The sequence below is a fragment of the Salmo salar genome, chromosome 10 (genome assembly GCF_965601325.2).
Source record: "Salmo salar chromosome 10, fSalSal1, whole genome shotgun sequence".
Taxonomy (NCBI): domain Eukaryota; kingdom Metazoa; phylum Chordata; class Actinopteri; order Salmoniformes; family Salmonidae; genus Salmo; species Salmo salar.
Genome location: NC_138300.1, coordinates 75,501,851 through 75,528,737, shown reverse-complemented (window position 1 = coordinate 75,528,737; position 26,887 = coordinate 75,501,851). Strand labels below are relative to the sequence as shown.

At 44.0% G+C, this 26,887-nt stretch overlaps 2 protein-coding genes across 3 annotated transcripts; one reads left to right on the top strand and one right to left on the bottom strand.

Moving 5' to 3' along the window:
• The first annotated feature begins 2,816 nt into the window (after window positions 1–2,816).
• Window positions 2,817–8,773, top strand: LOC106561097 (retinaldehyde-binding protein 1-like). Its single transcript, XM_014124723.3, has 8 exons — window positions 2,817–2,873; window positions 3,717–3,760; window positions 4,445–4,573; window positions 4,899–5,103; window positions 5,476–5,654; window positions 6,468–6,626; window positions 6,880–6,990; window positions 8,126–8,773. The coding sequence occupies exons 2-8, from the start codon at window positions 3,749–3,751 to the stop codon at window positions 8,252–8,254; spliced, it is 924 nt and encodes a 307-aa protein (XP_013980198.1). The 5' UTR covers window positions 2,817–2,873; window positions 3,717–3,748; the 3' UTR covers window positions 8,255–8,773.
• Window positions 8,774–9,511: 738 nt separating this feature from the next.
• Window positions 9,512–26,519, bottom strand: abhd2b (abhydrolase domain containing 2, acylglycerol lipase b). 2 transcript variants are annotated; one of them, XM_014124721.3, is made up of 12 exons: window positions 26,322–26,519; window positions 25,862–25,929; window positions 25,096–25,332; window positions 23,286–23,461; window positions 19,085–19,252; window positions 17,623–17,806; window positions 16,196–16,288; window positions 14,454–14,555; window positions 14,272–14,341; window positions 13,867–13,951; window positions 11,372–11,569; window positions 9,512–11,131 (listed from the first exon to the last, which is right to left on the bottom strand). In XM_014124721.3, exons 3-12 carry the CDS (start codon window positions 25,308–25,310, stop codon window positions 11,115–11,117), a joined length of 1,308 nt encoding a protein of 435 aa, XP_013980196.1. In that variant the 5' UTR covers window positions 25,311–25,332; window positions 25,862–25,929; window positions 26,322–26,519; the 3' UTR covers window positions 9,512–11,114. The 2 variants fall into 2 exon arrangements, with proteins under 2 accessions (XP_013980196.1, XP_013980197.1); XM_014124722.3 differs by having other exon boundaries at window positions 26,331–26,519.
• Window positions 26,520–26,887: the final 368 nt, after the last annotated feature.

The following is a 26,887-nucleotide window of genomic DNA, read 5'->3' as shown; positions in this document are numbered from 1 at the left end:
TGCAATAACTCAATTCGCCTTTACACTCCTAATAAACAAAGCGATTTAAAAAAAAAACTTAGTCCACTCTGTTCATAACAGATTCTAGTTTTGGGAACAGAAACCTGTATTGAGATCAAATGGTTCATTGATGAGAACATTTACAGAATGTCAGCCAAACTCCATCTCCAAACGAATGCTTCACATTTATACATCCGGTGAAATATCTGTCTCATTGTTCTATCTGTAGTTGCACTATGCAGAAATTGCTCTGCCATTTCCTGGTTGCTAAAATCTAATAGTTTGCCTAGTTTCAGTTTGTGACAAACTAAGCTAGTATAGTGTAGAGAATCATTGTACCATCTAAACCACTGTGAAATATATTTTCCATAACCAAACATATTGTATTTCAGCTGTTAGAAGCTGGTGTACAACACCGAAAGTAAAAAAAAATGCAAAAGTGAAACTTTAGAACAGGAAGCATAGAAATGTGGCACATACCGCTTCTTAGACTTGCAGATCTGTAACTCACATTTCTATGTGGTCAGGTCACCCAAAAAGTTACATATTGCCACTTTAACTACATCTGTTCGGATGTGATTAGGGTTGGAAGAACAGACATAATCGTGTAAGGTTTAAAACTTACAAGCATAAAAGCTAGCCAGAGGGTCTTCGTCCTTAAAAAAAAGCCTTGGGGTGACACGGTTCCCTGGCAAACCAAGGCCGGGATTCAATGAAAGGCGCATTGTTGACAAGCGCATTGCACTTTACTTTGAAAAGTTAATTTTACGCTTGAGCCGACGTCCACAGTGTTTACCACGAATGCGATCTCCGCCTACGTTGGGGAAATTGGCAATTTCAGATTGCTATTAAAAAAAGGCACATTGGCAGTAGTGCAGTGCTGAAACAAGTCGTTGAATGAATCCCGGCCTTAGGGAATGTACCTTTAATGGTTGCCATTACATCAGAGCTTCCTTTTGTGAAGCTGAACAGTTCATCAAAGTTTGTTCCTTCTACCTTTTTTTGTTTGGTCATGCTGATGACAGAGAGAACTGCCAGTATGGCGTCACAGAACACGTCACAGAGAAATCCTGCAGCTTTAGCCACTTAGATCAACACTTGCATTAGCAGAAACTAAAATTAGTCCTGTTTGGAAAGGCAGATCAGCTCTGAAAGGATCTGTGATTGGTAAAAAGAAAAAAAATCTGAATTGGGCTGCCTGTCTAAACGCAGCCTATATGGTCCCACTATCTGTGCTACTGCTGGTTCCATTACTCACATACACACGCACACTCTCTCTCTAACACACACACACACACACACACACACACACACACACACACACACACACACACACACACACACACACACACACACACACACACACACACACACACACACACACACACAAGCTTTAACTTAGCCCTTGGGCTCAGGGCTGACTATGGGAACACAGAGCCTGGCATTGTGCTGCCATTCGGTACGCTTTAGTCACACAGACCCCCTCATTGAGCGGATCAGACCTGGTTTAAGAGATTACTCCTGCTCCACCATTGCGTCAGTGTGAAACGTGCATCAGTGACATTTTGGGGAAAAGGGGCTCACTACCGAATATCCTTCATCTGCTTTATACTGGAACACCCATGGCTACCTCAACATGTAACTCTTGGTTACTTCCTACGTCACTCATTATTTCACCATCACTGGTTCTATTCCTCACCTACTTCCACACTTACTCATTTCATTGTTCCTCAAATGTTTCCCGTGCTACGAACTAAAGACCACACCTAACATCTAGTATTTGTATTTTTCTCTCTCTGCATAGCTGAACCACTCAATTAATCTTACTCCTTAGTTCAATCACCCTTTCACTTCTTCTAACCCTCATTCTCTTCGGATTAAATGGGGGGACTTTTGTTCCTGTGTGTACCTACGTAACAAACCTTACATTAAACTCGTCCCCATTCTATAGGGTTAACATTGTTTGTAGCCACATGCACCACAACGCTACTATACTATGTTATATAGCATGGGCACAGCATTTTCATCTTCTATAGTACATAAGAACATATGTATTTGAAAACGAACCTGAGAACACATAGATAATAGAACTCGTGGCTGATTTGGGCTCTGTGTTTACTGATAAGAATAGACCTTACTCCACATTCTAATGCATGGGGGTCGGGTCCAGTAGTCACTGGGTGGTGGAGAAGAAGGTATCATGATATATAAAATAAAAAGGTTTTGACAATCTGGGCTAGACCCATTGACATGTCCTCTCATTGTCAGTGATACAAAATGATAAAACTCTTGCTTTATACACTTTACCTGGCTGCACAATTGGTGGCAGCGGGGGGGGACCTGGTCCTATACAGCAAAGACAGACCTTCCACTCATATGCGTGGTCATACGCGTGAAGGGTTAGAGTGCCTTCAACGCCGGGTCTGAACCTCCCCTTCTCCAGAACTCTGTTCATGTTGCAGGCCACAGAGAGAGAATTAACAACCACTACTTTTCACTTGTTCCAAGAAGCGTTGGAATGCAATCAACTCCCTTCCCTACTAAATGCCCCCCCCCCCCCCCCCCTCAAACCTAAAAGTGTATCCCTAAAAGTGTATCCCTCATTACATCTCACAGCAACCCCTACCGTCACCCACGTCACTCTAGCCCACCCTAACCCCACCTTCTCTTCTTCTATTGGCTCAGCATCATTGCCCTATTCTGTCCTTCCCTCCTTTCTTCTCCCCCCCCCTTCCACTTTATGCTGATTATCAGGAGAAATCTGATGGGCGTAATCCAGTGTGACGACACCAATCCTGACGCTACAAATGGTAGGGCCTGGCCGTCCTGCTCCACACAGACTCTCGACAGCGCCCAGCTTCCTCCCTCCCCAGGTAAGGCTCAATCTCCCCGATCCGGAAGCCTCCGATGTGGGGTACCCACTGTGACCCATCTCCCTCACACCTAGGGGTGGTGCATTCCAAATCCTGCTGGGGGTTTGGCAGTTCTGATGGACCCAGTGGAGTGTTGCTGGATTGGAGCCCAAATTAGGAAGTTTCTTTGCTCAGGAGGAAGGAGTGAAAAATGATTGGTATTTCATGACATATTACTCCCATGTTTTACAAGGCAGAGCATTGCCTTGTATGCTGGTTTGGTTGTTGAACGCTGGGGGGGTTAAATCTGCTAAACACGAGAGATTTGAATACTTTGTGGTTTATGACCATATCTCAAATGTGGACAGGCAGAATGTTTCAGCTTCCTTCTTGTGCCCAGCGGAGGACTTGGGAACCCACTGCCTGTAGCTCTGACCATCAATGGAGTCCAGTGCTTTCGCAGAGCTCTCTAGCTGACTCAGACAGAAGTTTGAGAGAAGCTTTGATGGTCGCTCCGATGATCTGAATGCACTATGGGATCAGTTGCACAGTCTCTCCGAATTGAGTGGCTGACCCACGCCTGACCCTGTCCATACAACTGTGCAATTGTGTCGGTGATATCGTGATTGAGTCTGGTGTTATTATTTGATACATCCTGCTATATAAAATACACAGAATCAGACATTTTGTTAATTCAGATAACGGACAAATAAGGCGCACAATCTGAAGTGTTACAAATGCTGGAGGGTTAAGATGGAGGGAGTTTAAACTTGGAGCACAATACGTGAATTGTTTATTTTGATGTTTTCCTGGAATCCAATCTATTCTCCAATTGTGAATAATTAAATCCCTCTTATTTTCCAGTGGGTACAAAGCTGCTCTAAACAACTAAAGAAATGGCTGTCGTCGTAAGTACCTCTAAGCTCCTCTCTTTGTATGCTAACAGGCTTAGATGCTGCACTGTAATTATTCAAACCATTCAGTTGTGGTTGTTATGGCAGATCAATGGTCAAACGTAACAAGTCTGTGGAATGACGAATGTAGAGACATTGAGCTTGAGAGTCACGTTCTGAGAAATTGTATTTTTCATCCAGTGATGAGCAGAAAACAGAGTGCATCATCATGTTCCTTCGGAGGATGCAATCCACAATAGATACGCTGATTGCGTCATGTTCTTCCGTCACTTCCCACAGTAGGGTTACTCAAACAGCAGAAATGGAATGGCGCTCAATTTGGCCGCCAGACAGTCCACCCATCAGGGAACGTTGACTCAAACGTCATATAACTTCCTGTGCCATGGACAATGGCAGCTCAACATTTCTCAGGCACATTAGCGCTGGATGCTGTCAATTGCTAGCATTAACCCCTAAGCAGATCTCAGCCCAGGTTAAACAGGCTTTACTGTGCTCATGTGAGGGAGATTAACCAATGCTAATACTAAAGCCCATTGATAGAGGCCTCCTTTTGGATTGTATATTGGCGTACGCCCTGGTTTAAACCTCATTCGTAAGGTAGCTATTTGGTAGTCTTGCGAGCGAATGGTGCTTGTTGGCAAGTCAAGGTTGTGAGATCATCCACCCCTCTCTCCCCAGAGTGGAACGTTCCGTATGGTGTCGGAAGAAGAGCAGGCTCTCAGGGCCAAGCTGGAGCGCCTCACGGTCAAGGACCACGGTCCCGTGTTCGGACCCTGCGCCAAGCTGCCTGACCACACCGTGCAGAAGGTCTGCAGTCACTCGCTCACAAACCTTACACTGTAAATTCACTTCACATCATCAGCCCTACCACAAACTCAAGTGCAACCACAAATCATGTGTCGAGTTCAACTGGAGTCCAGACTACCTGTACAAACTCCCTCTGGTCTCAAAAACACTTAATTGTATCTTAAATTTCCACAAAAGAGGTATTTCTTTGCAAAGGCAAATTACAAGAACAAGCATGACATCATACTGTGTAGATGCCACATATAGCACCATCGTCTGAAAAAAAATATATAGCTGCTCTTCAGTTCTGAGGTTGACTGACTGATGCTTTGATGGTTCCCTACAGGCCAAGGACGAGCTGAACGAGACAGACGAAAAGCGGGCGTTGGCAGTCAAGGAGCTGAGGGGAATCATCAAGGAGAAGGCAGAGGCGGAGGACGACCTGGCCAAAGGGGTGCTGGAAACCTTTGGAGAGAAGCCCGACGGCATGCTGGTCCGCTTCATCCGCGCCAGGAAATACGACGTGCCAAGAGCCTTCGACCTAATGAAGGGTGGGTCCCCACAAACTACCATACTGTATGTCAGTGAAGCTTAGTGAGCACGTTTTCTGTCTATTTCATTGAAGCTGATGTGTTATAAATGCTTTATCTGAAAATGACAGGCAGCTATAGCCTGATCCCAAATCTGTTGCTGTATAGCCAAGTACTGTTGGAGTTGGCGAGAAAGCACAAATAGATTTGGGACCAGGCTAAGGAAGCCATGCTATTGTGCACATGATCATTCTGAACAGTGGCATTGGAATGAAATGTAGTTGGTTAAACCTAACCAAACAACAACATAAGCGTCTGTTGAAGTTCCTTTATGCTCAACTTCTAACTTGGCCAGACTATATCTGATCTTGATGATCCTGTGTCTACGTTCAGGTTACGTGCGCTTCAGGAGGGATTACCCTGAGTTGTTCGAGAACCTGACCCCGGAAGCTGTCCGCAGCACTATCGAGGCCGGCTACCCAGGCATCCTGTCCAGCAGAGACAAGTACGGCCGCATCGTTCTGCTCTTCAACATCGAGAACTGGGATTACGAAGAGATCACCTTCGATGAGGTGACTGCCGGGGACCTGGGTCCCCACAATGCACACATTTGAGATACATTGGGGGCAGCAGGTAGCCTAGTGGTTAGAGCGTTGGGCCAGTATCTGAAAGGTTGCTGGATCGAATCCCCGAGCTGACAAGGTAAAAATCTGTTCTTCTGTTCGCCGGTAGTCCGTCATTGTAAATCAGATTTTGTTCTTAACTGACTTGCCTAGTTAAATAAAAAATATATAAACATTGGTGGTCCCCGCACGGCACTAAAAACATGACAGGACCAACATTTTCATAGATATACAGTAATGGTTGTCAAATGGGAGTTATTGATCATTGAAAATCATCCCATGATAATAATCATTTGAATTGGCTCATGAGATCTGTGGTCATCAAGGGCTTCTGTCACACTCAATATAGGAAGAGAACGTGCTCAAAATATGAAGAAAATAAATAAACAAAAAATCTGCATAGACAGGTAAAAAGGTTGCTTGGAACCAAAAATAAATCACTTAAAACATTTTTTTTTTTAAAGGGCCAGCACTCACTTGATCACGATTTGCAATAATAGAGGCTTAGTTTTAATTCTCTTTCATAGCAATATTACCTAATAGTCCACACACTGGCCGTAACGTATGCCAGTATGGTCTACTGAGTCATGTTGCTATAAAAGAGAATTAAAAACAAAAGCTCCTACTATTGCAAATCATAATCAAGTGAGTGCTGGTCCTTTTTTCCCCATTCCTCTTGTCATGTTGACAACGGGTGTGTGCTTCAAACATGTGTGTGTGTGTCTGCGCACATGACTATGCGTGTATATGTGTGCTCATCAGATCCTGCGTGCCTACTGTGTAATCCTGGAGAGCCTGCTGGAGAACGAGGAGACTCAGATCAACGGATTCTGCATCATTGAGAACTTCAAGGGCTTCACCATGCAGCAGGCCTCTGGCATCAAACCCACTGAGCTCAAGAAGATGGTGGACATGTTGCAGGTCACTTTCCCCACACATTCCAAAGGAATAGTAAACAAACAGCACATTACCTTATGATACAAAATAATTGATTTTTTAAAACATTTCTTTTCGGGTTATCGTCCCGGTTCTAATCTAATGTGCTGAACTCTGTTGTAGCGCAACAATTCTAGTTTCCCTTTCCGTTACTTGTTCAACGAGGATGCTTATTTATGGTTATAGTGGTGGTGAGATCTGTAACGAATTGAACCGCTGTTCCTCTTGTGTGCATCAGGACTCCTTCCCTGCCCGTTTCAAGGCTGTCCACTTCATCCACCAGCCCTGGTACTTCACCACCACCTACAACGTGGTCAAGCCCCTCATGAAGGGCAAGCTGCTGGAGAGAGTGAGTGAAACAGGCCCCGTGAAAGAACATGAAAGAATGAATAAAAAAAAATGGAGCCTTTTTATAGTAAGAGGTTGGTGGGAAAGTAGTGGGGAAAAACTTGGGATTTTAAAAATGGGGAAAATGTCTGAAGTAACATGATAAAAATCAACAAGTAAGGAAGGTGAATGGGTTCTTAAATCAACATGTAATATACAGGTAACAGTAAATACAATAATGAACAACACTCAGTGGACAGTTTATTAGGTACACCACCCAGTTCACAAACATTGTTAGCTCCTACAGACTGAGTCACGTGGACGTGGTTTGCTATATAAAGCAGGCATTCAGTTACCGTTCGATTGAATGTTGGGCAAAACGAGTGACCTACGCGACTTTGAGCATATGATCATCAGTGGCAGGTGCGCCGGTTCCAGTATCTCAGAAACGGGCCACCGTGGGCGTTTAACGCAAGACAGTGTCTAGGGTTTACTGAAAATGGTGTGACAAACAAAAAACATCCAGTCAGCGGTAGTCCTGTGGGCGAAAACAGCTCGTTGATGAGAGGTCGAAGGAGAATGGCAAGAATCGTGAAAGCTAACAGGTGGACCACAAACAGGTAAATAACAGCGCAGTACAACAGTGGTGTGCAGAACGGCGTCACGGAACGTACAACTCGTCAGTCCTTGTCACAGATGGACTATTGCAGCAGACGACCACACTGGGTTCCACTCCTATCAGCTAAAAACAAGAAGAAGCGGTTCCAGTGGGCACGTGATCACAAACACTGGACAATTGAAGAGTGGGAAAAACATTTCCTGGTCAGACTAATCCTGGTTCCTGTTGAGTCATGCTGATGGCAGAGTCAGGATTTGGCGTAAGCAGCATGAGTCCATGGAACCATCCTGCCTGGTGTCAAATGGTACAGGCCGGTAGCGGTGGTGTAATGGTGTGGGGAATGTTTTCCTGGCAAACGTTAGGTTCCTTGATACCAATTGACCAACGTTTCCACACCACTAAGAATTCAAGTTGTTCTGGAGGCAAAGGGGGGGGGGGGTTCTGACCCGGTACTAGATGGGTGTACCTAATAAGCTAGCCACTGAGTGTATATGGTGAGAATATTTTAGTTAATAGGTTTGTCTGTCTACCAAATCAGGTGTTTGTCCACGGAGACGAGCTGGACAACTACTACAAGGAGTTTGACGCGGACATCCTGCCCTCCGAGTTCGACGGCAAGAACTCCAAGTACGACGGCAAAGCCATAGCAGCCAAGCTGTTCGACTGAACACCCCCCTCTTCCCCATCCGCCACCTCTCCATCTAGACACACACACCGCCAAACAGACTCTGGAGAAAAAAATTGAAATAAAAACCATAGGTGTGGCTTTAGAAAACTGTGTGAAAAAAGGGGCGTGGTATTGCATTGATTTTGTTCTCCAGCGGTTATTAGGTATTAACACACCTTACAAAGCACTCCCAACAGCACAGAGACTATACATCCTTGGCTCAGGCCTTATGTTGGGTTACTTAACAGCCCTAACCATCGAGCTTTTCTCTGTGCTGTGGGGACGTGCTTTGTGTTAACCCCATCTCTGACCCAGACAGCTAGTACTAGCTAAACCTGGCAGGATCCAGTTTGCTCTAGCCACCTCACGGTGATAAGGCCAGGAATTCAACAACTCCCCTTCTCCATTTGTTTGTGCTTGGAGAAGAACGAGCGGTTTAATCCTCTGAATTGCTGCAGAGGCATGAGCACGTCACCACTATGTGTTCAATAAACTGTATATAAAAGAAAGATGACAATCTGTTCGCCTTGGCTTGTAGAATCTTTGGAAAACACAAAACATAGGTTAGCAAGGAATACACAATAAATGCAGAGAAATCTACAACAAAATAATGTATTACAAGGATAAAAGTTCAAAGTCCCCCCCCCATAAATGTATTGCGTTTGCACACCCTTATCTATCGGAACCAAAAACACACACGATTACTTTATACATCACGTCAAGTTGTGATTCTACATTATAATGACTGAACAGCATTGTACATCTATAGGGGTTGTAAACAAAATAAAAAGGCAAACAAAGGATGAATTCCATAGTTAAAAATAGTGGAAGTTATGACATGACCTTCTCTCATCTACCCAATGATATCACAGTAACTTGGTCCATTTTTATACATGGAATAGAATACAGACAAGCGCAAATAAAAAGACAGAGCCTGGGATTCAATCAAAGGCGCATTGTCGACAAACGCACTGCACTGATCAACAGAACCGTGCAGAGATCACATTCAGAAGTTGGGTCAAGTGCAAATTACCTTCAAAAAGTGAAGTACGTTTGTCTACAATGCGCCTTTGACTGAATCTCGACCAGAGTATTTAAGCCAACTTAGTCTGTGCTCTACATCTCAGGAACCACACCATTTTTTTTTGTTTACAGAAAAAAATCATGTTTTTGTTTTCCAACAAATATCTCTTAAAAAGAACAGCGAAAATATTAAAATGGAAAAAGGGAAAACGAGAACAAAAAACAAAGACGCTGTCAGACTAAACTTACACAAGGTAACCTCAACCTTTGTGTTCATTTTATTATTATTTTTAAAGCATGGGGTTTTGCCCATATAAGGAAGAAGACCAAATCACATGTGTTTTGGTATTTCAATTGAGGACAACTGGGGTCTACATCTGTAGCGCATACCTACATATTATTTCACAACAGCAACAAACCTAAACGTGGCTTCAATTTTCATCTTAGCTGTTGGGTGAGTTCAATGATTCAGGTAGACACACAATGTTCATGGCAAACCTTGACAGTCAGTTCCCTACCGGGTTAAAATCAATCAACTCAAATAACCAATGCTCAATGGTGGGTGCGCTTGTTTTGTGTCGCCCGTTGCCCCAGGTGGGCGGAGTTTGCTCATTTTAGACCATTCCATTGGCCGTACAGTGAAATCTTCAAAACGTGCATGCCAGAATAAAGTGTCATTGACATTGTACCATTGAACATTGGCTACTCAGGCAAATCAACTGAATGACTGAAATAGCACAGTGGACCCTTGCCTCACAGTGGCTGTGAATAAGGACTTTAGTCAGTGCACTCGGCTTGTAAGAATCAACTACTTAGAAAAGGTCAGAAACATTCCTATACTCACAACTCAAGTTACAATATATATAAAATCAATGTATTTGATTCTCAGAAGTGGAGTGCTGTGTAGTGCAAGCCAACCAGTGAGAATTTCAGAGGCTGTTCCACCAAGAATACAGTACAGGACAAGGGAACTTGTCATTAAATGTGTTCTGGGTAGGATTGGGTGCTTCCTCAGAATGTCAGGTATTTACAGGGTGTGGTCCTTGAACACCATGTCTGCGTATTGAAAATAGTAATGAAGTACTTGAAACCATTGCCATCCTTTCTTGGTTTGAAATATATATTTTTTATTTTATGTTTGAAGCACTTTGACAATGTGAAGACAAAATATAGTATCACTAGGGCCAGATTGGAGTTTTTCCTCAGACGATGACCTGACCAGGAAAGTATTGCCTATTAGCCTAGAACTAGAGCCAGACCAGATTTTGACCCTGGCCCCAATTATTAAAAAGAGCTAAAGAAGCTTAACATAGAATTCCTAGAACAGACATTTTATTTCTATTTCTCTGCTTAACAAAAGCCTTTAGAGTTTGAACCTCCCAGAGCTCCCATTTGAACCTCCCAGAGACACCCTCACGACAACAGTACACACTTGGAACAAACAGCTAGGAGAGTCGGGACCAAGTAGCAACCCAAGTGTGAGATCCAAGGGGAGCTGGCTGGGACTTTGCACACAGAAGCTAAATCTCCTCTCCAGTCTTTTCCATGGACAGAACGGACCAATAAATAAGCCACTGTGGAGTCTTGTAGCTGTTCACCAGCATGTGCAGGTTACACTGTGCATCCACGTTTAGAGGAGCAAGTGCCATCCATTCGACTGACTGGAGTCCATTGGTAAGGCTTTCAATGAATGTCATTCGCAGCTGAATGCTGTGTTTCTCTAAGCAAAGCTATAGTCAGAACAAAAGTCAGGCGAGCTACTGTGCCCGTAGATCATCCCCGTCCCCCTTTTGAAGAATACAGGGTTCGGCCTTCTCTCGTGGGCGTATTTGTGTCCTTATAAATTAGGAGTCCCTTTAAAAAAAGAAAAAGAAAATTATGAGTGACATAAAGTGACTCTTGATTGACAGGATGTTAGGGGACTAGGACAGAGGAATACTGGATGTGCGTATATTAATAATAACGTATGTGTGTACGCCTGTAAATGTAGGTAGAGTGTGAAACCTTTCCTTTAGTCTCATGGCATCCCCGTTTTATCCCTGGGAGTGTGTGTGTCCATACGACATACGTGAGCACGTGTGCGGTAAGCTTTACCGTCGGCCTGTGGACAGGGTCCACGACGTGTCCTCAGGCAGGGCGGTCTGTGTCTTTCCCACTGGCATATTGCGTTGGCATAGCCCACGATAACCTTGTCCATCCAGGTGAGGGGCTGGGGAAACAGCACAGCCCCCTCGAAGAAGCCCAGGTGACCCCCGTGGAGCGTCAGGGCGAAGATCACATTCTGCTTCTTTTCTGATGGGTGTGGAGAAAGAGATACGGTGATGCTAACAGGTAGAATGTTGTGGTGTCGTTACGTAAACAATGGCTTATGGTGGATGCTGTTACTACTGGCCTATTACTAGGTAAGATGCCACCAGCAGAGGAGTATTTCTGTCTGTAATAAAGCCCCTTTGTGGGGAAAAGCTCATTCTGATTGGCTGGGGCTGGCTCCCCCGTGGGTGGGCCTGGCTCCCCCGTGGGTGAACCTATGCCCACCCGTGGGTGAACCTATGCCCACCCGTGGCTGTGCCCCTGCCCTGTCATGTCAAATCCATAGATTAGGGCCTAATGAATTTCAATTGACTGATTTTCTTATATGAACTAACTCAGTAAAAAGAAAAATGAAATTGTTGCATGTTGTGTTTATATTTTTGTTCAGTATAGATTAGGTCATTGCACTCTTACTCGAACACAGTAAACACGATGCAAAACACCTCAAATGGTAGATGTAACAGTGCAAATTGATGAGGTAATGAATTAGATATTGCCAATGTACTGACGATTCATTGGTTTATTTTTGTGCAAGCTCGCAGGTAGCCCTTTCTGGCAGAGCCTCGAGTTTCCTCACAGATATGTGACTCCTAGGCCTAATCTGCTTTCCATTTCTGCCACCCAACACTCTCAGCCCTGACTCTCTCCGTCTTTATTTCTCTCTCGTAACTTTTAGTCACTGCAAACTGAACACAAGAGAGGCTCAGATACAAAATCAAAAACGTGTACGGGACAGAAGTATATATTATAAAAAATGTGTAGCACGCCGCTTTTCTATTCAAGCCGCAACCCAGTCTTTCACTCTGGCCCAGGTGACACCGTTACAGAAACACTAGTGACCAGAGTAAATAATACAGCCACTGGCCTGCCCTGACCAGGCTGGGCCTGTATTTACAAAGCATCTCAGAGTAGGAGTGCTGATCTATGGCCTGTCCATATCATCTTATTCATTATGAAATGATCCAAGATCAGCGTCGGTCTCTATGTAAAGTACATAAGGTTAGTGGTGAGGTGGTAGCAGCTGACCTGCGATTAGCTCTCCATATGGAGGAAGCACACGCACACAAACACACGGGCCAGTTAAAAGGCAGTTCATCAGCGCTGAGACAGCTAGTGCCAGCCGTGCAGCACAGCGCTGGCTGCTGAAAGAGCCCAGGCAGACTGGCTGGCTTCCTGACTGACCTCCAGATACAGACAGCGCTAATGGGATTAAGTGCTGGCCTTTAAGGCCAGAGAGACGATGAACTGGAGTAACACTGACTGAACCCATCTACCTTTATTAGAGAGCATGACTCACCCTTAAAAATCGGGTTGTGTGCGACTACATATGGTACATGAGGCTACTTCCATATCCGCATTTATACAGTTGTCAAATACATTAGGTTTGTTTGCACTCTCGTAGCCTTTGGTGGTGAGGATAGCCTGTATACCCTTTATGGGACACCGCCACAACACAGTCCCCTATGGAACATGCAGGCCAGGCGTAGAGTTACAGGGCCTAAGGCAGGGCTCTCCCACCCTGTTCCTGGAGTGCTGCCCTCCTGTAGGTTTTCAATTCAACCCCAGATGTAAATAGCCTGATTCAGCTTATCAACTAGCTAATTATTTGAATCAGGTGTGCTAGATTAGGGTTGGAGTGAAAACCTACAGGACAGTAGCCCTTCAGCAACATGGTTGGAGCGCCCAGGGGAAGTAGATACCAGCACCTTTCTCCTACAAGCCCTGTGGCTGTTGATTTACACGGGGGGGGGGGGGGCGACACATGGCGCACAACAAACACACCCTATAAATAATACCACAGCATAGGGGATCACATGGCCATGAAAAATTCAAAAGACTCTCTGGGCTGGTAGACGCTGCAGAAAGATGGCTAAGAGAGAAGGATTTATCAACACTTAGCGGTCAACACTTAAAGAGTGTGTCCAGCAGAGAAAAGAAGAAGCGGCTAAGTTGACGTGACCCTGGTGTTGATTGAATAATTAATTGCGCTACTAATGACATTGCACATCGTCACAATGTCCAGTGTAAAAGGATTTTGCATTAAGCCAAATGTAATCAAATAAGAATGCTCAGTACACGTTTATTGGAGGTGATTTGGCCATAAATTGTGAACTTGGTGAGCGTGCCCCATTTACTCCCAGCAATTTTTTTTGGAAGATATCCTTTCCCGGCTACTAAAACTGCTATCACTCACTGTGAATAAATAATTGGTATTAATGAATCAATAAAATGTAATGAGTACTCAATTAGTTACAACTCTTATTGAATAGAGCGAATACCTGCGAGTGTGCGTGGGATGGTCAGAAGTGACCGATGGACCAGAGGGTCATCTGAGGAGTTGACCAGCAGTAGCGGCACATTGATCTGAAATAGGATTGTCATCGTCACCCCCATTCATCATCATCATTAAGTTTGAAAACCACTTTGTAATCACTCTGGGCTAGTTTTCTCAAATCCTTAGTAGCTAAAATAGTCAAAAGAAAAATCTCCACAACCCAGACTGACAACCACATTAGTGGAACAATTATAAAATCCATATCCGACTTCAATCTTTGAGCAAAATTCGTTCAATGAAGCACTTTGTGTGTCTATAGGAGACTTGAGTCTGGGTCGTCAAGAGCAATCATGTACTACTTCAGCTACGAAGGCTCTGGGAGACTCAGGTCTGGTCCGTGTTCACTCACATTGTGAATGTAGTGTACGCAGCTTTCCTTCTCATAGTACTCTTTCAGCGTGTCGTGACCATGGAACTTTCTGTGAAACGTATGAACAAAAAAACCCATCAGGTTATAGCAACAAGGCCACAATTACTAAAGACAAGATTACTTCAAGATGGCCACCACAGTCTGAGAAAGCCGGCCGTCACCTCATGATATTGTCGTCGATCTGCATGAGGGAGGTAGCTGTGTACAGTCGGCTCAGGTCGGCGTCCTCCATCTTGCTCGAGTTCATCCCAAACAAACTGCCCCTGTCAATCAGAAACAGTGTACAGGTGGTACACAAAGTATGACTTAAAATAAATTCCTGCAACAAAACAAAAAAATTCACTCCAACTCATCAGTATCAGAAATATCCCTTACGAAAAAAATATTGCAGTATGCTGAAAATACTGCGTCCAAATGTTTTTTTTTTACTGCAGTAATTTTGCAGTGCGACTGCAGTTACAGTGCAGTATACTGCAGTTCAACTTTAGTTATTCTGCAATTACGGTGTCCAAAATACCAGTCGACTGCAGTTACTGCACTTTTACTGCAGCTTCAAAACTGCAATATTTTTTGTAACGGGTGTTAACAGAATGCCAATAAAGCCAGGCTCTAAGTGCCAAATAAAATGTCATTTTTTTGTGGTTTAATATATCTCGAAATGTATAGAGGAAAGATTAATTTGCCATTTGGGTCACTTCAAAGTGATACAAATGAAGGTTTTACGAATTATAAGTACAGCAGCTTTATTTACAAATTGCAGGTCAGATTTCTCCAGGTAATTTTGGCACATAGGTCTACTGATAATTTACCTTGTGCACATTCTATTGGTTCCTCTGATCCATCCACAACAACTCGACACATACAGCATCTAGCTATATCCCGCTCAATACAAAAATGAGACTCATTATAAATGAAGAGTTGAGTGACAGAATAAACGTGTAATTTAGGGACAGTACGTTATTTATAATGAGGGCCACCTGGAGAAAAATCTGACTTCTGAAGCGGGCAAAGGTGAAAAGTTCTTGAAATGTTCCATATTGAATGACCATGTCATAAAAAGTAATGGACTGTTGTTTCTCTGTTTATTTGAGCTGTTCTTGCCATAATATGGACTAAGTCTTTTACCAAAATAGGGCTATGTTCGGTATACCACCCCTACCTTGTCACAACACAAGTGATTGACTTAAACTCATTAAGGAAAGAAATTCCACTAATTAACTTTTAACAAGGCACACCTGTTAATTGAAATGCATTCCAGGTGACTACCTCATGAAGCTGGTTGACAGAATTCCAAGAGTGTGCAAAGCTGTCATCAAGGCAAAGAGTTGCTAGTTGAAGAATCTCAAATATATTTTGATTTGTTTAACACTTTTTTGGTTACTACATGATTCCATATGTATTATTTCATAGTTTTGTCTTCACTATTATTCTACAATGTAGAAAATAGTACAAAAAATAAAGAAAAAGCCTTGAATGAGTTGGTGTTCTAAAACTTTTGACCGGTAGTGTAAATTAGAATTACATTTTACTGCTGTAATGTTCATTGCAGAATCCACTTGTAAATTGTAATTTTTATACAGTAGGGTAGCCTGCATGCTTGTTATAGGCTACAAGCAAACAAGAACGCCAGCTGTCTGATACTGATGGAAGGGTGGCTGGCCCAGCGGCCACTTGAGAACTCTCAGATTACGACGTTTTATCTGGGTTTGTTTTGTCGTCCAGACAGTTTGATATTTCATCATCGCAAATGACGCAAATTAGTCTGGCTTGAAGCATGTAGCTCGTACATGAACCATTAGGCCAATTTAGGTCTTATTTTAAAGACTGAACATTGCATAGGGACTATGACAGCAGTGATATGTGTACTAACTACTGAGACGTGTGTTTTAGCAGCTTGATGTACCGGTGGGAGAGGATTATCTTCTTCATGCTGTCTGCCATGAGAAAGTTATAGAGCCTCCGACACTGGTCCCACTGTAGGAACGTCTTCTGGGCCCTGGATTAACACGAGAGAAAGAGAAAGAAAAAGAAAGAGAAAGAAAGAGAAAGAAAAAGAAAAAGAAAGAGAGAATGAAAGAGAAAGAAAAAGAAAGAGAGAAAGAAAAAGAAATAGAGAGAAAGAAAAAGAAATAGAGAGAAAGAAAGAGAAAGAAAAAGAGAAAGAAAGAAAGAGAAAGAAAAAGAGAAAGAAAAAGAGAAAGAAAAAGAAAGAAAGAAAAAGAGAAAGAAAGAAAAAGAAAGAAAGAGAGAGAAAAAGAGAGAAAGAAAGAAAGAGAGAGAGTGTAATGGCACCAAGTCAATACCACACAATGAGTGGTTCTGTAATTGTGCATGCATTTCTACAGTGCCTTCAAAAAGTATTCATACCCCTCAACTTATTCCACATTTGTTGTATTACAGCCTGCATCAAGTCTGGCACCAACAGGCTCTTGAACAGCTTCTATCCCCAAGCAATAATACAGATAAATAACTACATGGACTGAGGTAACCTCAGTATCCTCGTTGAACTTTTTATTTTTGCACTGCCTCTATGCACACTCACAGGGCCCTACACACACACACACACCATTATCTGCTCACTCACACACATTTATACTGACTACACACACAAGCTGCTGCTACTCTGTTTATCTTATATCCTGATGCCTAGTCACCTTACCTACACACACACACACAAAAGCATGTGGACACCCTTTAAAAATAGTGGATTTGGCTACTTCAGACACACCCGTTGCTGACAGGTGTATAAAACTGTAAAGTTTGGTGGAGGAGGAATAATGGTCTGGGACTGTCTTTCATGGTTCGGGCTTGGCCCCTTAGTTCCAGTGAAATCTTAACGCTACGGCATACAATGACATTCTAGACGATTCTGTGCTTCCAACTTTGTAGCATCAGTTTGGGGAAGGCCCTTTCCTGTTTCAGCATGACAATGCTGTGCAAAAAAACGAGGTCCGTATAGAAATGTTTTGTCGAGATCAGTGTGGAATAACTTGACTGGCCTGCACAGAGCCCTGCCCTCAACCCCATCGAACACCTTTGGGATGAATTGGAACGCCAACTGCGAGCCAGGCCTAATCGCCCAACATCAGTGAGATTAAAGAGACTCGGACAAACACAAAAGCTACATGGGGTAAAGTGGTGACCATGGCCTACCTATGGGTATGATGAACAGAGAGGCCAGACTGGCTGCCTGCCCCTTCCACAAATACTCACGGGCGTGGATCTAGACACACGCATGTTCGCATGTAGCCGAATCACAGTATCAACAATGTTCTACTTGACAGTGTAGTGGGTGCCGTTTGTATAACGCTTTATTTTAATTCCACTTACCGGAGTGCGCTGTATCCCTGGCAGACACTGACGCAGCACAGCACTCTCTCCTGGTTGATCCTGTTCTCCCCCAGGAACTTACACACAATGTTCCCCCCTAGGCTGAAGCCCACCACGATGAGCAGTGTCTGGGGGAAGGCCCGCTTGATGGAACCTACCATGGCTGCAAACTCCCATGTACAACCTGGAAAAGGAGTCACAGAAATGTGTATTGTGCTTTTCAACCAAATGCCCTGAGATGCACAAACAAATCCCAAGGGATTGAAACCCAGGGTTGGCAAGGTGTAGTGCCCCTGGATATAATAAGGGGTTAGGGGCCTTGCGCAAGGGCACAACGGCAGAAGATGGCATCTAGGATACAGATGCCAGCAACCCTCGGTTACTGGCGCACTCCCCACCATATTTTCCAGCTGTACTAGGGATTCAAACCGGCAACCCTCCAATTGCTGACCTGCCTCTCAAACCTCTAAGCTACCTGCCACACCTAGTAGCAGTTAAGACAGTGCAAGTTACAGGTAAATGCAATACATTTATTAATGAACCAACTTTTCCACGTCAAGCTTTTACTTGGAAAACTCCACAGGTCACACGTAACATTAATTCAATCATGTCCGGCTGTAGCAGACTAATTAGAAGCAGACCTAGAAGGCCATCATCCCAGAGTCGCCTCTTCACCTTTGACGTTGAGACTGGTGTTTTGCACGTACTATTTACTGAAGCTGCCAGTTGAGGAAATTTCGAAGTGACCCCAAACTTTTGAACAGTAATGTATACACATATATAATATCTAAATACATACACCTTTTTAAAATAAATATCATTATTATTTTCCGCTAACCCTACCACCCCTCCCCTAATTGGAGTAAACTAATGAACAACACTTAGGCTTCTACTTCCAGCTTATACACACACACTACATACCCTTTTTAAGGACACGTTCTATTTTACAATAGTTCTATTTTGTTTGTTTTTAGTCCTGTTCTGTTCTGTCCTCAACCTCTCCCATCTATTTCTGAAGTCCATCCAGTTTGATTTCGATTTGCCATATATTTCTAACTGTGCTGAACCTATATACATTTTATGGACACAGTATATTTTACATTCGTTATCTTGGTATTAGTCCCACCCTTCAGCTCCATTCAACTCCACCCATCTCTCTCTTAACACCATCCATATTGGATTTCTATTTGACATATTTTTACAACTGTGCTGTGAGGCTTCACAAAAGGTTCTGAACCTTTCTTTTCTCATTGTTTCTACAGATTGTAAATTAAAGATAAACCATTATTATATTTTTGATCGATTGACTATGACTTTTCAAATCACCCAGCAGTGCTATCTGCAGAGTTGGCTCCAGGTAATTGTTGACCAGTGACCAAAAACAAGCTACAAATGGACAGTTTTATTATTAAAAGGACAACAATACACGTACTTAACAGAGCCCTGGCCCTGTCGGTCTTACCGTAGGTGAACATGCGCGGCGAGGTGAGCTCGATGTTGGGCAGGGACCCCAGATGGTTGAGAACAGCACACCTGTACCCCTGCCTCTGGGAGTGATTCACAAAAGTGCGGATGTAGTGCTTCTCGCTGTGGTTTCCAATCCCCGGGCAGATCACCATGGTGATGTCATCTGTGGAGTAAAAACACAGTGAACACACAGGTGCGAAAGGGGAGTCCGTGGGTAGGTGTTAGGTCGAAAAGCACGCTATTCTATGTGCAACAGGGGTCATTAGTGCACACAATGTTCATTAGTGCACACAGTGGAACATGCTTTAAAAACATTTTGCAACAGAACATTTTAATTTGCATTAGACCAGTCCCGGTAGTCCTTCCCCGTCCTTCAAAATGTAGTTTATCAATAGATTGGGTTTCTATGTCCTGCCTTGGTATAGACCCTGAGATGAAATAGGCAATGGTGTCGCACTCCTATCGCTCACCAATACTGTCAAATATTTTACACAAGCTGCCAGTCTATTTACCGAGTTGGCAGAATGCTTTAATCTTTAGCATTAATTTATGCTGCATCTGGCAAAGGACTGTCAGTCTCTGAAAGAGAAAACAATGGCAAATTATTGTGAACCTAGCAGCACAACAATGTTTTACATTGACTTTTCCCACAACCTAAATGATGGACTGTCCGCCAATTCTGAAACATGTCTAGGGTAGGCTACTCTTTTTTTTGGGGGGGGGGGGGGGGGGGGGGGGGGGATGCAATAATCCCATAGGCAGCGCTATTTATTATACACAGTCGAATTTAACAGGTGAACAGTTTCTATTTTACATTAAGGTAGGCTTATGTATGCTACAGCCTACTTCAATGTAAAATAGACTGTTCACCTGTTAAATTCAACTGAATATTATAAATAGCGTTGCCTATGGGATTGCAAAAACATGAAATACATTTAGCCTGTCTATTTACTAGACTACTAGGTCCAATTAAATGAGAGCTGCGCATGGTCATTTTTTGTATGGCTACTTTGGAAATATGAATCCATCACGGCCAGAAACGGTGAGGATTTTTTTATGCAACTTTTGAAAACAAAATAGGAAAAATATGGAAATGTCTATATTTTAGATTTTTTTTTTTATTAAAAGATTTTTGCTCCTCACTGATGGCAAACGGCTGCATTCTAGTTAATATGTGTTCCTGTTTTTTGTATGACTAAGCTTTTCAACATATCCGCATTTGCACTAAATACTTCCCAGCTTGCAATACAATATTTCAACCACTAGCAAAGTGCTAGCACATGGCCTAAAGTTTGCGAGGAAGTGAGCACATTTTCTCATCAAGTTCGATTTTTGTGTGAAAATTGGTGAGCACACATTGGGGGGGGGGGGGGGGGGGGGGGGGGGGGGTGTATATCGTGTACTTACAGTTTATAAATGAGGCCCCAAGAATCTTGATCCGGGAGGGGATTGATGGCCTCTGCAGTAACCAAGAAGCTTGATCTTGCAGGCTAGCCACTTAGCTAACAAACCAAATGCATGGCTGAAGCGATTATTACTATTTGAGAAATCATACCGTCTATATTTCAAAATACCCCGGTATTCATAGTATACCATCCAAGCCTACCAGGGAGTCACTGCACAGATAAAGGGTGTGTGCTACTCTTTCCTCAGGGGCACAATCTTGCTAATGGTCTCAATCCCAATTAGATACCCTAGGGCATGTGCCCAAACATTACTTGAGAAATAAATAAATAAATAATAATAAAAAAAAAAAATATATATATATATAAAAAGTGTTCCCTTGACATACATTATTCAAGATAAAGAGTGGACACCAACCAAAGCCAATTCCATTTGATGAATTACCTCCAAATGTCTAAATAATGCACACTAGTCACAGCCCTGTTGCATTAAACCTCATTTTGAAGTGCCACTACACTGAGGACTTGAAGGGATGCGGACAGTATTGACCCCAGCACAGCTGTTTTTGTAACCCTAACCAATAGGCTGAGTCATGCCCAATCACAGATACAGTACATGGCATGTGGCACATGACCAGACCTGGGATCTTATACTATCTGAAATCATTTAAAATACTTTAGCTGGGCTTGATTGAGCTCGTCTGGCATAATTGAACCAACACAATAATTGCACAAGTGCAAACCCCACCCATCTACAAGTCACCTTTAGAATAGATAGGATCACGTTTAAGGCTAGGATTGGTTTAGCCCCAACTTACATTGCAGACCTTCTCTCCCTACGAGCCAAAACGCAGCCCGAGATTCCCTGGTAAAGCACTGTTGACCATTCCAAATGTCTAAGTTGAAAAGCAAAGGAGACCTGGCATTTGCCATTAGGGTCCCTAGAATGGAATGGTCTTTGGAATGGTCTGCCAGAAGAGATCAGGCTTGCAGATTCAGTTCCTCTTTAAATCCCCCCTGAAAACCCACTTATGCACTTGATGTGAAGCACTTTGTTAACCTGTTATTGGAAAGTGCTCTATAAATAAAGTTATTAATATTCAAGCAAACACTACAAGTATTTGAAAGATTTCAAATAAACTCAGAAAAAAAAGAAACGTCCTCTCACTGTCAACTGTGTTTATTTTCAGCAAACTTAACATGTGTAAATATTTGTATGAACATAAGATTCAACAACTGAGACATAAACTGAACAAGTTCCACAGACATGTGACTAACAGAAATGGAATAATGTTTCCCTGAACAAAGGGGGGTTAAAATAACAGTAACAGTATCTGGTGTGGCCACCAGCTGCATTGAGTACTGCAGTGCATCTCCTCTTCATTGACTGCACCAGATTTGCCAGTTCCTGCTGTGAGATGTTACCCCACTCTTCCACCAAGGCACCTGCAAGTTCCCTGACATTTCTGGTGGGGAATGGCCCTAGCCCTCACCCTCCGATCCAACAGGTCCCAGACGTGCTCAATGGGATTGAGATCCAGGCTCGTTGCTGGCCATGGCAGAACACTGACATTCCTGTCTTGCAGGAAATCATGCACAGAACGAGCAGTATGGCTGGTGGCATTGTCATGCTGGAGGGTCATGTCAGGATGAGCCTGCAGGATGGGTACCACACATGAGGGAGGAGGATGTCTTTCCTGTAACGCACAGCGTTGAGATTGCCTGCAATGACAACAAACTCAGTCCGATGCTGCTGTGACACACCTCCCCAGACCATGACGGACCCTCCACCTCCAAATCGATCTCGCTCCAGAGTACAGGCCTCGGTGTAACGCTGATTCCTTCAACGATAAACGCGAATCTGACCATCCCCCCTGTTGAGACAAAACCGCGACTCGTCAGTGAAGAGCACTTTTTGCCAGTCCTGTCTGGTCCAGCGATGGTGGGTTTGTGCCCATAGGCGACGTTGTTGCCGGTGATGTCTGGTGAGGACCTGCCTTACAACAGGCCTACAAGCCATCAGTCCAGCCTATCTCAGCCTATTGCGGACAGTCTGAGCACTGATGGAGGGATTGTGCGTTCCTGGTGTAACTCAGGAAGTTGTTGTTGCCATCCTGTACCTGTCCCACAGGTGTGATGTTCGGATCCTGTGCAGGGTTGTTACACGTGGTCTGCCACTGCCGTCCTGTCTCCCTGTAGCGCTGTCTTAGGCGTCTCACAGTACGAACATTGCAATTTATTGCCCTGGCCACATCTGCAGTCCTCATGCCTCCTTGCAGCATGCCTAAGGCACGTACACGCAGATGAGCAGGGACCCTGGGCATCTTTATTTTGGTGTTTTTCAGAGTCAGTAGAAAGGCCTCTTTAGTGTCCTAAGTTGTCATAACTGTGACCTTAATTGCCTACCGTCTGTAAGCTGTTAGTGTCTTAAAGACCGTTCCACAGGTGCATGTTCATTAATTGTTTATGGTTCATTGAACAAGCATGGGAAACAGTGTCTAAACCCTTTACAATGAAGATCTGTGAAGTTATTTGGATTTTTACGAATTATCTTTGAAAGACAAAGAGTCCTGAAAAATGGACGTTTCTTTTTTTTGCTGAGTTTAGTACTTAAACCCAGGTCTGTACATGACACTGAATATCTCGGAGTAGGGTGAAGCTGCCCCAGCCGAGACGCTGATCTTGGGTCATTTTTGCATTTCCTCACTAAAGGTTAAGGTTAGGATTGGTGCAGGGGAAGCTGAGCCTAGTTCTGCACCTAGGGGAATATTCACCCTGGAGCGAATATCTCACCTCCAGTGCGGTGGTCCCCCAGCGACTCGAAGAGGTCAAAGGTGGCAGTGGCCCCATCCTGCATGAGGAGGTACTTGCGCACCCCACAGGGGTTTGGGGAGCTGACACGCCCCATCTTCCCATACAAGGCCGTCTGGAGGTGTCCACTCTTCCCCCACAGCAGCGGCGGTTCGTACCTGTGTGAATACACAAACGGGCAAGAGTGGATGTGTGAGAGCCAAAGTGATGTAAGAGCAGTAATGTCAGTGCCTTGTGGAACATTTTGTGTTGTGAGAATGGTTTGAAATCCCAGTGTGAACTGGTACACTCCACACACACACACGTGCATGGAATAACATGCAAAAGCACACACAAACTCTAGCATGAAGTTAACATGTTATTGCATGTATAAACATCTAATTTGCGGGCCTCCCAAGTAGTGCAGTGGTCTAAGGCACTGCATCGTAGTGCTAGCTGTGCCACTAGAGATTCTGGGTTCGAGTCGAGGCTCTGTCACAGCTGGCCGCGACCGGGAGACTCATGGGGCGGCGCACAATTGGCCCAGTGTCGTCCGGGTTAGGGGAGGGTTTGGCCGGCAGGGATGTCCTTGTCCCATCGCGCACTAGCGACTCCTGTGGCGGGCCGGGCGCAGTGCACGCTGATACGGTCGCTAGGTGTACGGTGTTTCGTCCGACACATTGGTGTGGCTGGCTTCCGGGTTAAAGCGGGCATTGTGTCAAGAAGCAGTGCGGCTTGGTTAGGTTTCGGGGGACGCACGGCTCTCGACCTTCGCCTCTCCCGAGTCCGTACGGAAGTTGCAGCGATGAGGCAATTGGATACCACGAAATTAGGAAGAAAAAGAGGTATAACAAAAAAATGTAATCTAATTTGCAAGTAACTCTGGATCCTAGCTGTGCCTCTGGCATGGTCTTTCCACCTCATGCAAAGAAACACAACCGTTTTAAGTAACCCCACTCTGTGACCAGGCTTTGGCCTGTAGGATCAATTAGATATCACTGGTAGCAAGACATTAACATCTTCATATCTCATGGAAGCCATTTACATTTTAAAGCAAATATGCCTCAATGAAAAACAGCTGCCTATATCCTTTAGTTAGAGAGTTTATCTTTTTTAAATAATTCACTTTATCCACGTAAAGACAGTGTAATTTAGCCATGCTAAGTCTGCAGTGTGGTCAATAGTGTAGATGTTATGTAATTGCGATGTGGCTGTAAAATAATACAGTGTTAATAGGACACCTCCTATACCCACACACAGGGCATCGCGATTGGCTGGACAGCCATTGACTGATGCAGGGAGTGTTGAGGACTGGTCTAGCAGGGAGGTACTGTGAGAAGGGCACTATCGCGACTGGGTTGAAAGTGATCACGACTCGGGGGGGGAAAGGAACGATTAAGGATGTTTATGAAAATGGGATACTATGTCCTGTAGCTACCGTACATGTGGGTTTATGAGTATGAGCTTGTGACTGTCTGTGTGTGGCATGTACCAGTCTGCTCTGGAATTTGATACCATAGTCACAACAACATAACATGTTCCAGGAAGAAATGCATGGCATTACTGCTATTTCACTTACAAGTGTGTGTGCTTGCTCTCAAGTAGGCCTATGTGTGCGCCGGTGCATGGGAACAGTGGACACGGTTTGCATCCCAAATGGCACCCCATTTCCTATATAGTTTATTACTTTTGACCAGGGCTCTATAGGTGATAGTGGCTGTGTCCCAAATGGCATCCTAAGTCGCTCTGGATAAGAGCGTCTGCTAAATGACGTAAATGTAAATGTATCTGCTGGGTAGGTTTCAGTACTCACTCTTCGGTCAGGATGGGGCAGGACTTGAGCAGATAGCGATTGAGGGGCGTGTCCCGATAGGTGATGTCAGGCGGGGCCGTGGGACTCTTCAGATTCAGACAGCGCACCAGGAAATAGAGCACCGTTGCTACGGCAGCCAGCTTCACGCCATCAAACATGGCTGGCATCTCGGGGGCAATGGTGTGGACATCGCCTGGCTCCACGAGTGCACTCATGGTTGACAGAGAGGACTTATGTCTAGGCACAATTAACATATGATCACATCAGCAACAAATGGCACACAGGTGCAGAGTACTAGCGGTTCTGGGGGGGGGGGGGGGGGGGGCAGTGCCCCTGTGACAACAATTTTGGACCCCCTTGTGGCCCCCCTAAATGTGGAGTATGAAATAATTTTTACATAACACATTTTTGCTATCGTTTTACATCCGTTATTAGACAGTGGCAACGCGGCACATGGTCTTTTGCCTGCTAATGCCTGTTAATGCAGTGAAGAAAACAATATGACAACAATAACGTCTAATGTAACTGGCCCCTCTAACAGTACAACTGGCCCCAGCTTGGCCCCCCCAGTTGAAATGGTCTAGAACCGCCACTGGTGCAGAGGGCATATACAGAGTCACACGCAGTCATAGCATTGATACATCATGTAAATTGGAGCGTGATAAGAATAATGAGATCAAATATGACCACAATAAGACTGATTTGAAGTCTACAAACAGCAGAAAGAAACGAAGTCGGTCAGACAGTGTCAAACATTTTTGCCCACCTTGCCTCTGTTCACTAACTAATGATACTCAGTCACCTCCTGGACATGCATTTCAGAATCTGGCAGCGCTGGAAAAGAGGAACAAAAAGTCACCAAATAGCAAACTGTCAGCATATTGTTGAATGCAAAAATCTAATCTGTTTGACTTTATGTAGATACAAATTACATTATAAAACAGTATCATTGTAGGAATTCCAAATCATTCGGACGTTATTATTTAGCAGTGAAGTCTGACAGTTAATGTTTGTGTTAGAGTTGAATTTGCGCGAGACAACTCATTCTACGCTTACAATCTAGAATAGAATAGATAAATGTTACCCACTTTTGATACAGTGATACATACAGAAAAAGTAGACTGCCCTCTGTCAACCGACTCCCTAATTTCAGCACACACGCAGTAGCAATTGTTTCTGTAAAAAAGGCCAGCAAGTCAGCTGGTTAGCAACCATGCACAACATACCATTTTTACCTCGAAGATATTTCCGAGCTTTCGTCCGAATCAGTGTCCTTGCATTAATGCATACGAGCTGTTTTGCTCTCTGTGCACATTGCACAGCTGCTCCGTGTAGCCACGGACTGTTTACAACAGCTGAACAGAGTTGAAACACGCGAGCACCTAGCAACTGCAGCCCGACTTCCTACTGAAGAAGAGGTGATTTACATATAGCTATTTTTATTGGAGCTCAGTTACCGCGACGTCACATGTTGGGGGATTTTCGGTGCCCCGTTTTAGGCGACGGCGAAGTCGGCTCAAAACAGAAGCAAAGTGGCTTGAGAACGTGGAGTAATGAGTTGTATTCTGTGTCTTACTAGCACGGCGCTTTATTTGCCTTTCCAATGAAACTTGTTTGAACATATATTTTATGGAAAAGAGCTGTATGCTTCTGCAGAGGATAGGTTTATTAGAGTTACCAGCCTCAGAAATTTCATCCCAAATAAATGCTTCACAGAATTCAAGTAACAGACACATCTCAACATTGACTGTTCCGAGGAGACTGCATAAATCATGCCACCATGGTTGAATTG